Below are 17,981 nucleotides of genomic sequence, written 5' to 3'. Positions count from 1 at the left end.
TATATATATATAACTCTAAGGTATCAAAATGAAAGGTTCGGTAAGTCTAAACCTCCAAAATGAAGTACCACTATCTTTTTTTCAATATTATTTGACCAGTAGCATTTTCCCCGTTGAAGAAATAGGAAAGAACTAAATTCGTAATCCTGTAAGTTTAAATCTCCCAGACAAAAGTATTATAAATTGTGTTTATTATTCACATACAATTTCCAAGAAATAAAATTCCAAAGATCGTTTTCTGGGGTGATTTAAATGGCTTGTCAAATGTGCAAGTTAGCAATTTATACTCTGGTTCCAGCTGCGCTTTCAATTGACTTCAGAATAGCAAAATCTTCATTTATGATATCTAATAATTCTTTTAAGCCTTTCTGTTCTTCGATGAGGATTGTTTTGAGCTCCGCAACCGTATTAGGGTCTAAAGATGCTTTTTGATCAGACATCGGTTGCTCAACCCTTGTTCTTAGCCTCAATTGAGAGAGTAGTTCATTTAATTTGCCTCGAAATTGAGCAGGAAGAGACAGCTCCCGTACTAAAGATTCCAGTCTCGCTCCCAATTTTTCTTCTTCTGAAGTAAGACCAATACCAGCCCGTCGTACATATTCCTGTTTGATAATCACCTTAAGTAATCTATGTTGTAAACTCAACTCTGTCATTTTCATTTGATTGATGGTAGCAGAAGCCTCAGCTATACCTCGCTGCATCTTAGCTAGCTCACTTGCAAATTCATCCAATTTTTTCCCTTGCCTCTCAGTCTCAGCTTGTAGAGATTTCGAATGACCAGCTAGAGCTTCAAAGCTAATCACCGGAACAGGTAAATATCTATCTTTATCTGGGTTGCTATTTACTGCTTGACGCCAAAGACGGACATCAATTCCAGCTGGAGGTACATCCAAATATTCCTTTATTTGAGAAGCAGAGGGCTTATTCCTGGGATAACAATTTGCAACACCTTGACTTTCTAAATTGGCTTTGATATTCTGTTGTCCCCAAAGATAATTTGCAAGGGTGGTAGCACCAGCCTTTTGTGCTCCACCAACAGCTGTCTTTTCCTCCACTGTGATTAACACCTCACATTTTGTTTCTCCAACGGGACTCACACTAATCACAGAGACAAGTAGACCAGGACGATTTCCCAGGGCCTGTTGTATGACTGAAACAAGTGAAGCCTGATTTTGAGAGACGTCACTCGCTTTCTTTTGAATAATGAGGGCTACTAACCCTTCTTCATCTTTAGTTTCAGGTATAGGAATGTATAGTACTGACTTGAAACGACAAAAATGACCATCGGGTTTAAACTCAACAGGGACGGCTGTGTTTGTATAATAACCCTTACCAGTCCCCCAGCATGCTTGTAGGGCGTTCCATTTCGATAAAATTGCGTCTCTTTCATCTCCATAAATGTTACAGAATAGGACAGCATTATATTGTGCATCCACAGTAGATGTTGGCTGAGCAGCTTGAGCTTGTACTGGCTGACCAAAAGAAGATTGCGTTCCCAATCCTAGAAAAAGTATGTATAATCAAATAGGATGAAAAAAGCTTATACTAGGGTTAAAGGTAAATCACTTTTAATTCACAGTTATTATAGATGCCCAAAACAAATATACATTAAAATAGTTTAACAGTAATGGTACTCAGAAAAATCAGAGGAAGACATCAAACGCTACGAATCGACTGAGCAAAGTTTACAACCATAAATGAAGAATCTAAGATAGTCATATATGCATATTATTAAAAAAAAAACCTTATTACGCGCCCAGAATCTAGAAAAAGTCCAGGATCGCAGCTCTAATCACTAAATTCTACAGTTCACGCTTTCGACCCTCATACATGGGCCGTCGCTATATTTGTCTTCTCGATTCAGTCGAGCGGAAAGTTGTGAACTCAACCTCACTTTACTCGGGTCTTTTGCCCTCGTAGGGCTGTTCACCTATCATCCCTCCCCTTGCTTTGTTTGTTAAGGTTTGAAGGTCCAGCCTTTAGACATAGCAAGGACCCAGGCCTCGATCAGGTCTTTATGTAATATAGAAACACTACCAGATATAAACTTCACATACAATCGGAAAAGAAGAGGGATGTACAAAGTAATACAAAGAATAATTTTACAGGCCTCTTAGCTAGCAGAAATCCTTAGCTAGACATTGTAAGGTTTTTATCCTTTTTCTCCGCTCGCTTCACGAATGAGAACAAAATAGGCCAGCTACAATGGTCTTTTCCCTCACAAAAAGCTGTCTTTGAAGGCTTTTTTCACCTACCTCCATCCGCTCAAGCCTTTGGCCTTAACGAATGGGCGAAGGCACCGGGCCCTTTCAAACAAGCTAAAGCCATATGCCCTTGCAAACAGGCTGGGATATTGGGTCCCTCCAAAAAAGCTAACGTCTTGGGCCCTTACCAATGACAGACTGAAGTCATGATCTCTCACTAATAATAGGCTTGGGCCTTCTGTCCTTACTGAATATAACATTACATCACCTAACTAAGACCACTTGCTCTCGGCATCTTAGGCCTTCAAAAATTTTCACCAACATGAAATCATGGTGTCACACATTTCTGATTGTTTTGCTTTTTGTTTTGAAAATTAGCTTATCCCTGGTATTTGCTTTTCCCCCTAGTGTATATATTATAAATGTCAAAATAATCAGGTGATTAGTCTACGCGTGAGTCCCATATAGAGATTTATGTTATATGCAAATATCTGTCTTAACCATTGTTGCAGTATCAGATTCAATGTAGTAAAGAACGAACTCTAGCCCACAGTAACCAAAAATTTCAAACGTGCTTTAGAGAAAAAATTGTCAATTGAGCAAAAGTCGTCATTTGAAGCTGATTCAGGAATGAAAACTGTTACTTCTGTTAACTTTAACAGTAAAAATGTATTGTGAAAACAACTTAATGGAAATTTAAAAAAAAGCCTTAAACCCATTGAAAAGGGTGTCAGATTGAAATGAAAATTGCATCATTAGAATCCGCACAGTGAAAACCCTATTCAAGAAAAATAGAGCCCCCCCCCTTCTTGAAAAACAAGGAAAATCATCTTGTTTTTATGAGAACCACCAATGTGACTGTCTCCTTTTTTCTTCACCATTGTGGGGCAGAGATACATATTAAAGAGATATTTAAGGGCTTATTTGAAAGCTAATTTTTATACCTACGGGCTTTTCATAAGTAACAAAAGATAACATTAAAATGAAGTTCAACAAAAAAATTGTATACAAAGTGATATAATACGCGTATCTTTCAACAAAATATGGCATAATACACATATCTTTTGAAAAGTTGTTTTTTGGGGGTATGATGTCACACTTGAGTGACTCTACTGCCTGACTCCCAGTGGTTTACTCCTTACTGGGTTCAAGATATGGAAGAGGCCAGCACCAACTGAATCAACACATTTTAGCTTTTTCAATAAATAGAAAGCCCAGGTCATATGAACTGTATTCAGTACATTTCACTAATAGGTCTTAATTAAGAAAATATTACTCCATTATTTGGTGTCACTGGTAATTTGGCTTGGAACAGGGGTCAGTGGCGTAACTTTGTAAACTCAGCCAGAGTTGACCAGGCTCTAAATGGGTACCTGGAGAAATCTGGAAAGGCAAACAGGAAGGGTGTGCGACAGCAAAGGATGACTGGCCCCCATTCGCTTGGCACTTCTTGGCTGAAGGGCCATAAAACAGAGATTAGCACCGTCGATGGAGATTGTAAATTCCAGTGCTGTATTCTTTACATTTACCTTTTTACTATTTGGCGTATCAGCTTATGAGCAAAAAAAATAATAATTGTTGAAAAACTTTGCTAAATTTACTTTCTTACCCGAGTTCAGAATGCAATAGTTCAACAAAATATATGAATGAATCAGCAGTTTTATTAAGAAAAAATTATTAAATACAGAGGATATATATATATATATATATATATACTAGCTGTTGGGGTGGCGCTTCGCGCCACCCCAACACCTAGTTGGTGGGGGCGCTTCGCGCCCCCCCCAAGCCCCCCCGCGCGCGTAAGTCGTTACGCGCCATAATAGTTACGCGCCATTGTAGTTGTGTCCCTATGTCCCACCTGTGAATATAGATATATATATATATATATATATGGTTTTAACTACGTAAAACTTGCGAATATACAACATTCTTTGCTGTCCCATTGTCTTTGCATATAAATAGATTGTCAGGTTATCCCCCTGTTTCCCCCGGTGTCCCCGTTGTAGTTGTGTCCCTGTGTCCCGGTCGTCATTTATATTCCCTGTGTCCCGGGTCCCGGTCATCATTTGTATCCCGGTGTCCCGGTCTGTATATACATTCGTTTTTTAGTTTTGTTTTTCTCCTTTATTTTTTTCCTTTTTTTTTCTTTTTTAGCTTATTTAGATTTTTAGATTTTTTAGTTTTTTTTATTAGTTTTTAGTTTTTATTTCTTTTTAGTTTTTTTGTCCCGGTCGTCATTTATATCCCCCTGTTTCCCCCGGTGTCCCCGTTGTAGTTGTGTCCCTGTGTCCCGGTCGTTATTTATATTCCCTGTGTCCCGGTCGTCATTTGTATCCCGGTGTACCGGTCTGTATATACATTCGTTTTTTAGTTTTGTTTTTCTCCTTTATTTTTTTCCTTTTTTTTTCTTTTTTAGTTTATTTAGATTTTTAGATTTTTTAGTTTTTTTATTAGTTTTTAGTTTTTTTTTCTTTTTAGTTTTTTTGTAGTTTTTACCTTCTTTTTAGTTTTGTTAATTTTTTTTTTTACTTGTGTCCTGGTCGTCATTTATACTCCCTGTGTCCCGGTGCTTTGTTGATTGCTAATCGAACATTCCTTTTGTCCTGGTCGCTTTCTCTTTGAGTGTCGTCATTTATTTTTTTCTTTTTTAGTTCTTTTAGTTTTTACCTTTTTTAGTTTTTTTTTAGTTTTTAGTTTTTTTAGTTTTTTACCTTTTTTTAGTTTTTTTAGTTTTTTAGCTTTTTTATTTTTTTTATTAGTTTTTAGTTTTTTTGTAGTTTTTGCCTTTTTTTTTTAGTTTTTTGTCCTGGTCGCTTTCTCTTTGAGTGTCGTCATTTATTAGTTTTTTCCTTTTTTTTTTAGTTTTTTATTGGTTTTTACCTTTATTTTAGCTTATTTTTCAGTTTTTTCCTTTTTTTTAGTTTTTTTTTATTTTTTATTTTTTTTAGTTTTTTACCTTTTTTTAGTTTTTTTAGTTTTTTTAGTTTTTTTAGTTTTTTAGCTTTTTTACTTTTTTTATTAGTTTTTAGTTTTTTTTTGTAGTTTTTGCCTTTTTTTAGTTTTTTCAGTTTTTTTTTTAGTTTTTTATTGGTTTTTACCTTTATAGTTTTTTTAGTTTTTTAGCTTTTTTATTTTTTTTATTAGTTTTTAGTTTTTTTTGTAGTTTTTGCCTTTTTTTAGTTTTTTCAGTTTTGACGTCACCTAATCCAGTTTTTTCAGGTGACGTCACCTGACACATCCATCCACACATCCATCCACACATCCACAGACAGACAACTTATTTTTATATATATAGATATATGTGTGTGTTTTTAACTACGTAAAACTTGAAAATATGCAACATTCTTCGCTGTCCCATTGTCTGTGCATATAAAGAGATTGTCAGATTTACCGACTCTTGAACATGCAACATATAACTGTCCATGGGAAAAACAATCCGAATTCAAATCTATACCTCATTATTCTAATGATTGCCCTTGAGCTTTGTTGATGGTGATTGCTAATCGAACATTCCCTGTGTCCCCGTCGTCATTTATATATCCCCCCTGTGCCCCCCGGCGTCCCCGTTGTAGTTGTGTCCCGGTCGTCATTTGTGTTCCGGTGTCCCAGTCTGTAATTTCTCTTTTAGTGTCCCGGTCGTCATTTATATTCCCTGTGTCCCGGTCGTCATTTGTGTCCCGTCTGTAATTTCTCTCATTATTCTAATGATTGCCCTTGAGCTTTGTTGATGGTGATTGCTAATCGAACAATCCCTGTGTCCCGGTCGTCATTTATATATCCCCCCTGTGCCTCCTGGCGTCCCCGTTGTAGTTGTGTCCCTGTGTACCGGTCGTCATTTATATTCCCTGTGTCCCGGTCGTTATTTGTGTCCCGGTGTCCCAGTCTATAATTTCTCTTTGAGCGTCCCGGTCGTCATTTATATTCCCTGTGTCCCGGTCGTCATTTGTCCATAGGAATAACAATCCGTATTCAGATCTATACCTCATTATTCTTATGATTGCCCTTGAGCTTTGTTGATGGTGATTGCTAATCGAACATTCCCTGTGTCCCCGTCGACATTTATATATCCCCCCTGTGCCCCCCCCCGCGTCCCCGTTGTAGTTGTATCCGGTCGTCATTTATATTCCCTGTGTCCCGGTCGTCATTTGTGTCCCGGTCTGTAATTTCTCTTTGAGTGTCCCGGTCGTCTTTTATATTCCCTGTGTCCCGGTCGTCAGTTGTGTCCCGGTTGTCCATGGGAAAAACAATCTGTATTCAGATCTATACCTCATTATTCTAATGATTGCCCTTGAGCTCTGTTGATGGTGATTGCTAATCGAACATTCCCTATGTCCCGGTCGTCATTTATATATCCCCCTGTGCCTCCCGGCGTCCCCGTTGTAGTTGTGTCCCTGTGTCCCGGTCGTCATTCATATTTCCTGTGTCCCGGTTGTTATTTGTGTCCTGGTGTCCCAGTCTGTAATTTCTCTTTGAGTGTCCCGGTCGTCATTTGTGTCCCGGTCTGTAATTTCGTCAGTCGACAAACATGACGTCAGTCAACAAACAACTTCATGACGGCATAATGCTCAATCCTTACAATGACGTCAGTCGACACACAAACATGACGTCAGTCAACCATCACACACAAACAAACAACTTATTTATATATATATATATATATATATATATATATATATATATATATATATATATATATATATATATATATATATATAAACAGAAGATACACACAAGAAATAATCTGCATAATGTTTCTTGATATATAACTTGGGAGAATTCTCCTTTGAGAATTTCTTCTTTTTTATTGGTAGCTGGAATAAAGGTTACATATTTGGAATCATTATAAACTAGAGAGTACTTCACATTATATAATTTTGTTAGATCCAACAATTTGGTTTTATGCAGCCTGGGAAAATGAGGATGGTAAAGATCTATAAACACCACGAATATTATGAAGTCATGGAGTTACCTCAATTGAACTTAAAAGAGTAATTACTTGGAGTGTCTTTTGTACTCAAGTTTGGAGCTATAACTTGGTGGGCTGACAACACTGTACCAACTTTTCAATAGTGAAATCATTAGCTTCAACAGCTAAATATCTAAATGAGGAATAAACACCAATTATGGAACAAAATGTTCTTACAAAATACCTATTAGTGCAATGTACGCTAAAAATAGAAATTTCAACTGTAGACCAAAGGACCATGATGCATGACTTTAACAAGAGTTAGTAAAAAAAACTTAAAAATAAATCTAATCTAGCCAATATTGATGAGTTTGTTTCAAAGCCAAATCACTGCATAATCAGGGTCCCTTTTCCCTATGCCATAGCTTATCCTTGTTGTATCTGATATTCTGTATTTCAAATATCAACGAGTGTAACGAAATTATTCTTTGAGTAAAACAGAAAGCATGTCATTAGTATGTAGAACATAATTGACAAAAAATAATGAAAGGACAGAGCCTTAAATAACACTCTGTTAAATACTAGTCTTAGTATCTTAGTATATGACATATTATCTGCATTTACAAAACCATTAAAGCTCTTACGCGATTGAAAAGTAAAAGACATAAATGAATATTATCTTCTGGTACTGGAACTTGAAAAAAAAATGGAGTCATGGCTTGGCTTTCACATTTTAAAATTGGTTTTCACAGAACCAGGAGAAAATTATGACCGAATAATATTTCTGACCATTCTACAAACTTTTTCAGTCACAGCAAAGCCTATACCAATCTCAAATTTAAAGTTCTTCAATAGAAAATATTCTATTTTACAAAATTGTTTCAAGAATCTGCAGATGAAAGTAGAGCAAGCTTCTATGCAACAATCCGGTTATTTCAGTAGCTGACAACATATAAATTTTAAGACATTATGGATGGTTGAAATAACCACATGCATTGAGAATGAAATTTTCACGTCCTATGCAAAACTCGGGTTTTGAAAGAACTATTTTTCTTTGCGCTTTGTTTGGTAAGCTGGTGCCAATTTGTTGCTATATTGATGTTATCTTTGACAGGAACTACCCCTGAAACATATTTGAAAAGAACCAGTTAATTGAATGCATGGCATTGATCCCTTGCAACTAGAATGCATTTTCAAATCTGAATAAAAGCAAAAGCTGTTGATACAGGCAAGCATGCCATACATAGCTTTACTTCAAAGGCTTATCCTTCATTTTGCCAAGACATTTTTACAACTCATTTTTATTCACAAGCATGATGCTGAGAAGCGATTTTATATATGTTACCTGAAAAAGCTGGTGCACTTGCTGCTTGAGTAGGTTGTGTTGTACCAAAATATGATGGCCCTCCTCCACCAAAAATACTAGCTGTTCCGAAACCACTACTAGCAGTTGTTTTAGCTCCAAAATTTGATCCACTGAATGAGAAAGGTGTTGAGGTAGCTGAGCCAAAACTAGGTGTTGAACCAAAATTAGGTGTTGATCCAAACACTCCTGTTGCTCCAAATGAAGGAGTAGAGGTGGTGGCACCAAAAGAGGGTGTACTCGATGAGCCAAAAGTTGGAGTGGGATTTGAGCCAAACCCAAATGTGGGGGCTGAACTGGCTGTAGTACTTCCAAAATTAAAACTCATTTTAGATCTAAAAAGGGGCATGAAAATTAGCAAAAGTACATTTCACAAGACATAATACTATTTTTAATGAAAATGGATGCACTTTATTGTTGTTACAAACTAACGTTTTCACTCTTGGTTGCAAAAAAAAGAAAAGAAGAAAAAAGCAGACTATAAAAAAACATTTAGAACCACGAAAACGCTTGGAAAAAAAGAATACATAGATCATACTACTGTCTTTGTGGTCTTTTATTTTTATATTTAGTAAAGTTAAAATTTTAAGAGCAATTTTTTCTACTGACCTAGTTATTCATGAACAATAGAACTAAAGGGTCAAAACACACATATATTTGGGCATTATTCTTGATGAGCAATTATCTTTCTGTAATCATCATGATCCTCTGTGTGTAAAATTGGCCAAAAACCTAGGTTGTTTACCTACATACACTCATGTTTTACTTAATTATTTTTAGGTTAATTATTTGCATAAAACATAATATTTTTTCCTTTATCACTTGTTAATAATATAAAAACCCATAAATAGAATTATATTTGAAATATTAGAAGGGAGCCTGCTAAGGAACAGCCATGTCGTCTAGTCTTTTCAATAACTGTGTTTTCTTATGTTTTAACCCATCCTTATTAATTTTATCCTCAATCAATCTACCTTTGGTATTTGATACTGACAACATTTTGAACACTATCCATACCTTCCAACAGATCTCAGATATTTTCAAAATTCTTCAAGCTGAATACCAGAGAATTGTATCACAATTCAACTCTGCAAATCTAATACCATCCATTTTAATGAGAAAACAATCTGTCTGTCTAGATGACCACCTTATTCATCTTGGCCTCCCCATAGATTCCTCCATTTGACACACCTATAAGATTCTTCTTGGTCAGTGCATACATCAAATTTCAACAGCTTTGCTTACTACAAACTTTGATTTAACTGGGTACTTTTTGCTAGCCTTTACAGGGTCACTGCAGTCCCTCACATGCTGTAAGCTACTTCCTTTTGAAAACTGTTCAGCTGAAAATCAGATTCATCTTTCTCTGATTTGCTAATTATCTACTTTGACTGCCTCCATGGTACAGTAGATGAGAAATTGTTACTAAATTCACAATAGCAAACCCCAAAGCCTAAGTTACTAAACAAATTGGAAAACATAATTGCCAAGTTGAGTTTTGCCAAAATGAATAGGTGCAAGCATTAAAGTAGAAATTAGTTTCATTCATCTCTGCAATTTTTTTATGTGTTGTAGTTGCCTACATCACCTGAAATTTTCAAGGAGATCAGCAAAAAAAATTGATTTTAATTAGGAGAAAATGATGTTTGCTCATTTTGGAGTGTGAAAAATTGTCCAAACAAGTTATTTTTAATATTTTCTCTTCTTATGTATGTTTTGCTAAGGAAGACATTTGCAAGCTGCTTAGATATGACACAATACTTGGACCTGTTTTAGTTGTCAAAAATTAATGCAAGTAGTTATTTTTCAATAGTTTTTGTGTTCATTGTGTTCCCTTAACCCCTGTCTAAATACCATATAAATTTTAGCCTATCAAACAAGAAAAAACATGTTTTGGCCCAGTTACAGGCATCATATATCAATTCAACAAACTTAAAAATGCTTGAACTTTGTTGAGGTCTACCCTGCTCTGTCAAAATGTTCTGCAAGTTTCAAGCCTATCAGGGACAAAACAAATAATTTTAGGCTTATTTTGAGCATCACAAATCAAGCCAGACTTAGTTTCAAATTGTGTCTTTATTAAACAGATTTATGTAAATTCTCTCTTATGTAGGCTATTTGTTCTTTTTTGTAGTTAAGACTTTGAGATGCCAGGAAAAATTTCGGTTTTCTAAAGTTAGTAAATTCAATTTACCACAGCTTGACTGTATGTTCTTTTTGCAAAGATGGATAAATTTATAGATTTCATTTAAGCAAAACTAATTTAAAGCTTTTTCCAAAAATAGGTGACATTTGACTACACAAGCAATACACTATGTCAGGGGGTAGACTATAATAGAAATGCAGAAAAAAAACTAGGCTACCCCTCTTTTCTGACATCACTGATCAATACAACCTGCAATGGTGAGTTTCAAATTCATCAAAACAAAAGTTTTGAGGGCAAATTTCCAGGTCCCTAGTACCCTCTCCTTCCCAATGAAATGTGCAATCTCCATAGCCAAGGCAACAATCCTTGAAAATTTATAGCCAAACAATTAGTCTTTTACTCCTTCAGAGGAGAAACTGTCCCTGCAAATTGAAATTTTTCTTGTTCAATAGGGCTTCCTAGGCCCAGGAACTTGAGGTTTTAAGATAGATAAGATATGAGGTTAGTAACTGATTTTGTCTTAAATCAGGAATTAAGCAGGGTTGCATACTATCCCCATTTATGTAAATCATTTTCATGGACTTTGACCTAAAAACCCCCAGTAAAAGCTATGGGAGAATATGAGTATCACAGATGAAAATGTTGGCAAAATTTAATTTTTTGCAAATTTTGAGAGCCGAAGACATAATAAGAGACTTAAAAATTAGTATTAAGAAAACTAAGAAACCTAGACTGGGAATAAGTTAAAGTGAAGAAGTGATTTTTGGTAACAAGAAGATTGATCAAGTGCATAGCTTTACTTGCCTAGGCAGTGTTATTGGTAAAGATGGTGGGTGCAGTGAAGATGTTAAAAGTAGAATAGCAAAGGTTCAGGGTATCTTTAACAAACAGTTTGTAGAAATAACAAGATAAGTTGGCAAACCAAAATTAGAATATTGGAAGCCATAGTGATAACAGTGGTCAAGTGTAAGTCTGAAATGTGGGTGCTCCAAAAGACAGAGAAGGATTTATTATATGTTTTCTAGAGGAATTGTCCTCTAGAGCTTTCTGACCACCTATATTTTAAACAGTAAACTATAAAAAAAAATATGATTCTACCCTGATATCTAGGGCTATAAAAAGAGAAAGGTTGAGATGGATAGAATATCCTGCCACATTTGCCAAGGATGACAGATTGCCAAATATTTTCTATTTTTTAGCCAACCCTTTAGAGACAAACAAAAAGTAGATCATCCCCAAGTTGGACAGGATGAGGCTGTAAATAAGGATTTAAGAGGAAATTGCAAGTTGGAAGACACTTGGTGCTGCAGTAAGTTGTTAGTAGTAATACTGTATGTAAAATTCTAGATGGGGTTTTTTTTCCTCTTGGAAGAAAGTTCAGTTAGCCTTTGAAAATGGGAGTTTTGGAAATGAAATTCTGAGTTTTGGTATTTTGAAGTTCCTGTCTCTACTACTTCCTTGTTTCCAAGGCTTAAAATCACATAGAAGATAGTTCATAAACTGTCTTAACCCTTATAAAAAGCATTTTCCCCTTCATTTTGGTTAGAGTGTAATTTTTTTTTACTATAATATGAGTGGGATTTAAAGAGTAAATGTGCATAGTGGCAACACTCCAGAAGGAGATATGCTAAAGCAAAAAAGAGGCATTTTTTTCCAATTGATAATTTTTTGTTTTTTTTGTGATTAAAGTTAAATTTGTGATAATTCATAAACACCACAACACCCTCTGTTCCTCAACCATTAATGGCCCCATACTTAGCCCTATGGTACATACAAAACTAGCATAAAATGAAATTGACAACCTCCTCTTGATAAGACACTTATACAACCTTACATATGTATTTTGTTGTTGCTCTTTTGATTGTTGATCAGTTATAAACAAGTTTTGCTGTGTAGACATAAGATATCTAACTTCAAACTAGCAAATGGATAAAGCTGATAAATCCTATGCAAAACTATCACAGGGGGGGGGAGAAGGGGCAAATTGTTTCAAATACAACTTTAACCATAAAAAAATCATAAAATTAGCAATCTAAAAGTACTTTTTTTGCATACCTCCTATTGGAGAGCCACTACTCTACATATTTACTATTTTAATTTATAAGTTAATTTTTTTCTGGATATGTCTAGAATTGGGGCTGTTGAAACAGAAACATTTAGGAAAACTGTTATTACTTCATAATATGCAGAATGATAGTATTCAGTACATTTTGATTGCAGCTCTATTATACTTTATCCCACCCACCAAATATTCATATAGGCCTATGTAGCCCCAATTATATACTTCATTTGTATTTTACCATGTGTTACTCTTGTTTTGGGCCTAACTCATGTATCCATAAATTGAATCTGCTATGGTTAAATCCAGATACAGAAAAATACATCATCTAGGATATGCACATTGGGGGGAGGGGTAAATTAAAGTGAAGCTGCAGTCAAAAAATGTGTTACCTGTGGTAATTTTGTATATAATGAGGAAAGAATTGTTTTCTTCACATGCTTCCTTCTACCTAGGCCTATCCCTAATTCTAGACTTAGGCTATACTGTTTTCATTTTCTCTCATATTTAAGACATATGTTTTCAAATCCTCTAAAGCCTCTAAAATCATGATTTAGCAGAGTTATGATGGCTTTCTTTGGGCTTTGTGTGTGTTGTAGATTTATTTCTATATGTTTTATTTTTATAATGCAAAGACTGTCAAAGTTTATCAATTGTTTGTGACTCAAAAAGGAGGAAGGGGTAGAGGTAGATGCTTCTGAAGGTCTTCCATGGGCATTGTAGGCTATGCTCTGCAAACAATCTTGAAAGCTTCATTCACCTAATTCAACTAGGCTTATTTTTTAAAATGATAGTCCTAAAACATTCCTATTTTAAATGCACTGATAGTTAATAGTGGAGACTAATCACAAATGCACCCTTTTTGCATCAGCCCAATCCTGGAAACCTGACTAACCTAGTTATTTGTTAGCTTAACAACTTTCTAAGACATGTCTTGCTAAAATCTTCTATGCTCTACTTCTACCAGCTATTTTAAGGCCATTTTGCTTGAAAATTCCTAATTTTCTGATAAGGAATATGCCTTAACTTGACTTACCCACAGCTGATTTGAAACTTTTGAATTTACCGCCGATGATTGATCATGTTCATGGTTATTTAATTCTCCGTTATAGCTGTCAGGCTAGCAAAGCTTAGTCAAATTGGGTCAAATGAGCCAAATTACAGATTAAGAGAGGAATATGTATATTCTTAGAAGCAGCTGTTTTAAGTCCCCAGATAAAATCTTGATTTTGATACCCAGTAATGGAGGTTTCACCATTTTTCTTTTAGGTAGTTGGTTAATTTTGCTGCACAAAAAGCATTTTGTAATTTATATCATTAACCAATGTACTAGACCCCGATTTATCCGCGGCACATCACTGATGAAGGGCACGTCTATGTGGAGAAACATCTTGGAGACGCGCCGGTGCACCGTCTGTTACATATCTAGCCTTATGTTTCTGCAGTAACTTGTTGATTTTGGTGTGAACAATCGTGCTAAGTAACTTTGTTAAAGTCTATCGATTTTGAATTCTGGCCAGAAGATGGGAATAAGAGCTGACAGACAGAGTAGTAAGTAGCACTATTAAAGAGAGGATGGGTGCCCCAGGACCCCAAAAAATCCTAGAGTTTTTTAAAGAGCTTATTCTCTAACTGCAACGGTCCTCTTGAATTCATGCAGGATAATTTATTTAAATAGGCTCAGAGCAACAAAATGCCCGCTTTGCATATTTTATCTTGCTTTTTACATCTATTAAAGCTATCAAACAGTTCGTAAAAATGAACTGCAAGCAAAGAGTGACTCAGTCAAATAGTAACTGATTTTTTTTTGTTTCCTCCCCCCCCCCAGAAGAATAATTATGGACGTATGTTTTTTTTTCAAGTGGTGATCTTATCAAGTCATTATTCCTAAAAGAATGGGATAGGTGTCATTCGAAAAAAATATATTAACAGTTCTATTGCCCTATTTAAGTGACCAGACACAAAAGGAGGGCAGCTAGCCCCCTCTCTCCTTACAGGCCCCTTTTTTCCAAAAGTGATCTGATCAAAATTTTGAGACAGCCATTTTCTTCATCATAGTTTTAGAACATATAAGTATGCCTTTCGGGATGATATGACTCCCCGACCTCTGGAAAGAAGGATGTAAGATATGGAATCTAGCCATTGTTTGCATTTTCTATTTGTCATCAGGATTTATAGAGACATTTTTTGAAGGCGGTGGTATCTTCTGCATGGAGGGATTTTCTACGGAGAAAGTTTTCGCGGGAAGGGCTGTTTTCGGGGCTTGGCTTTCCAGGTGAAAATTTACCCGGGAGGATTGCCAGAATTGCCACAGGAAATACTTTTTATTGGTCTTAAATTCTCCTTGACGACTTAATTCTAAATGTAAAGATATTGCGGGATAATCATCAGAAGGAATGTTTCATTGCAGTTGGCATTGTTGGGTTTTCCCTCGGGGGATGGACTTACCACAAGAGAAATCCTCCATAGGGGGATTCTCCACGGCAGAAATTCTCTATGGGAAAATTTTCCGCAAGAAAAACTTTCTATGGAGAAAGATGGATTTGCGAGAAAAATTTTCACGGAGAGGGATTTCTGGTATGATTAAGAAAACCATCAGAAATTAAATAAAAAAAAATAAGCTACTTTTCAGATGAAAGTATGCTAGAAAAAAATTTCCAGACAGAATTGTCCGACGAATATTCCGGGGGGTAATTTTCAGCGAGTAAGAAATTGTTTATAGAAGGAAAAGTAGATTTTCCGCGATTATTTGAAAAATGACCAGAAATTACATTAAATTTTTTCTTTCAACCGAAAGTAAAGAGCAAAATTAGAACTTGAAACACCATAAACCATTTTGTAAATGATATGGTGCCTCCTTCTTTTCGTTTTTTTTAACATAAATGAAAACTTTTGCTCCGATCAGTGATTCTAGGATAAGAACATCTTTAAGAGGCCGTGAGTTGAAAGTATATTCTTGAACTCTTGCAACCAAGGCCATATTTTATTTACTTTATTACTAATTGTTGAACTTTGGCGAAGAAAAGTGAAGAATAAAAAGGCCAAACAAATGAAAGAGCAGCAAATTTAACGAGCGAATAAGTTATTTTAGGTGAAAGACATATTCACCAGAACTTAAAAACTAGATTACTACAACATCAAGAATCTATTGTGTCAACGCTAAAACAGAAATCCAAACCTAAAAATTTCGCATTAGCTCTATATGAACACATTTTTAATTTCCCGTACCATTTTAATATGTTCGAAAACGTCTCTCTGATTTATAGGGACCGGCGCTTAAAACAAGGTTTTAGGGAAACCATTATTTATTTATTTTATTCAAAACAGGAACTAAAAAAAAAATTCTTATTCTAAACTTTGACTTTGAACAGAGATTTAGGTGAATTTGGCTTACATTCAAATTATGATAATTTATCATAGTCAAATAAAATAAATTTAGTTTCTCTTCATACCAATGACATTTGTTTACCTGATAATGAACCTTCACATAAAAACTCCAGTCAGGTATTGACGAGGGCGCAAACCCCCTCATATTACGAACATGAGGTAGTTCGCCCCTCATCAATACCTTGCTCTATACGCTAAAGTTCGAATCTTGACAACAGACATTATTCCATATATGAAAGGGGCCGTCCCCTCCTCAACGCCCTGCTCTTTACGCTAAAGTTTTCTATTGTTTTATAAAATTGAGTTGTGAGAAAGAGTCAAACTTTAGCGTAAAGAGTGGGGCGTTTTGGAGGGAAACAGCCCATTTCATATACGAATAATTTCTGTTCTTTTTAAGTTTTAATGTTAAAATTAATTTACCTTACTTTAAGTTAAAAAAAACTTATATTTTTATTCACTTCATATTTAGAAATGAACTAAGGTTTACATAGGGTCTTATAATGTCCTTCCATTACGTTCGATAAAATGGATTATTTATTTGCTATAGATTTGATACGTTTCAAAGCATCGTTTCACTATGGTCCAGACGAAAAGTGAAAGGGTCAATAGTTCCAGCATTCTTCATATACTATGTAAAATCTGTTGCTTTTTAATTCTATACATTATATGGATTTTTATGATAAAAATGTGTAATTTTCAATGCACACAGCAAATATCCTATACGATAATGCGAACTACCATCTATCGTCTTTGAAAAGAAGTTTAAAAGAATTCAATCTTCGAAATTTCCTTTTGCTTTACCAGTCTCTTGTTCGTCCACTTCTTGAGTATAACACTTCCGTCTGGAATGTAAATTTCCTATAAATGTAATTAATGAGCTTCGCGTAGAAAAGGTACAAAAGAGGGAGTCAAGGATGATCCTTACCTTCAAAATCTTCCCCACAAAGAGCGACTCTCTAGGCTTGGTATTCCGTCATACATTTCAGACGGCATCGTGGTGACCTTATCAACGTATTTCCGTATTATTAAAGGTATAGACGACCTAGATTTTGATTCATTTTTCATAAACAGTCACTATCACACAACCCGCCAACATCACTAAGAACTGTACCCTCCAAAATCATATAGGGAAATGTTCATTTTTCAGTAGGGTCGTTTCACCTTGGAACAGTCTATCTGTTGAAGTCGTGGCAGCAGGGAATGTACATATATTTGAACGTTCTTTAGTGAAGACACCTTTCTATTTGGGAGTTTTTGATGTTTAGTTATTAGCTATAATTTGATCTTTTGGTTATGTGTTTTTGCGTGAGTTTATGAGTTGTATGTTGCTTTTTTCTTTCTTCTTCTAACATTTATCAGTGTTGCTAATTAGCTTATTTCTTGTTTTTTGTCTATAGCAACAAGCATTATTAATTACTGTTTGATGTACTAATAAATAAATAAATAAAAACTACAAACTGAAGTCTAACATCTGTCAAATATTTGCCCTGTAAAATGAATTTAGTTAAAAATTCTCAATTTTCGCAAGAACTACACTCTATGTTAGGATTATACAATCTTATCTCACTCTACTTTCAATGAAAATAAATGATTTACTTAGCATAGATTTAATACATTTTCAGGTTTGTTTTGACTAGGGACCGGACGAAAACAGAGAGGGATGAAAGTTCCAGCAAATTTCCCAACCCCTATTGCACTTCCTGGCTGAAGGGCCAAGAAACGGAGATCAGCACCGCCGGTGCGGACCGTAAAGTCTAATGCCGTATCTTTTACCTTTTTTTTAGTTAATCTGAACAGCTTCCTAAGAACAGTATGAGAATTTGGACATAAGCCCAAAGCACACACACCTATGAATGAAAGTAGATTTAATTGATTTATGCTACAAAATTAAGTGATGCTTGCATATATTTGATTAC

The 17,981-nt window shown here is 35.3% G+C and overlaps 1 protein-coding gene across 3 annotated transcripts; it reads right to left on the bottom strand.

Moving 5' to 3' along the window:
• Positions 1 to 174: 174 nt before the first annotated feature.
• On the bottom strand, positions 175 to 13,810 carry LOC136042320 (nuclear pore complex protein Nup54-like). Of its 3 annotated transcripts, none has more exons than XM_065727274.1 (3): positions 13,715 to 13,810; positions 8,456 to 8,808; positions 175 to 1,501 (listed from the first exon to the last, which is right to left on the bottom strand). In XM_065727274.1, exons 2-3 carry the CDS (start codon positions 8,799 to 8,801, stop codon positions 282 to 284), a joined length of 1,566 nt encoding a protein of 521 aa, XP_065583346.1. In that variant the 5' UTR covers positions 8,802 to 8,808; positions 13,715 to 13,810; the 3' UTR covers positions 175 to 281. The 3 variants fall into 3 exon arrangements, with proteins under 3 accessions (XP_065583346.1, XP_065583355.1, XP_065583363.1); XM_065727283.1 differs by lacking the exon at positions 13,715 to 13,810 and adding an exon at positions 13,574 to 13,697; XM_065727291.1 differs by lacking the exon at positions 13,715 to 13,810 and adding an exon at positions 9,491 to 9,663.
• Positions 13,811 to 17,981: the final 4,171 nt, after the last annotated feature.

Source organism: Artemia franciscana, chromosome 2 (genome assembly GCF_032884065.1).
Source record: "Artemia franciscana chromosome 2, ASM3288406v1, whole genome shotgun sequence".
NCBI classification, from domain to species: domain Eukaryota; kingdom Metazoa; phylum Arthropoda; class Branchiopoda; order Anostraca; family Artemiidae; genus Artemia; species Artemia franciscana.
This window is presented reverse-complemented; position numbering and strand designations above follow the sequence as displayed.

Excerpts from the sequence above, each read along its gene's own strand:
- LOC136042320 (XM_065727274.1), bottom strand. The coding sequence starts at position 8,801 with ATGAGTTTTAATTTTGGAAGTACTACAGCCAGTTCAGCCCCCACATTT. Across the intron at positions 1,502-8,455 it reads AAGTGCACCAGCTTTTTCAG|GATTGGGAACGCAATCTTCT; the intron begins GTAACATATATA and ends TACTTTTTCTAG.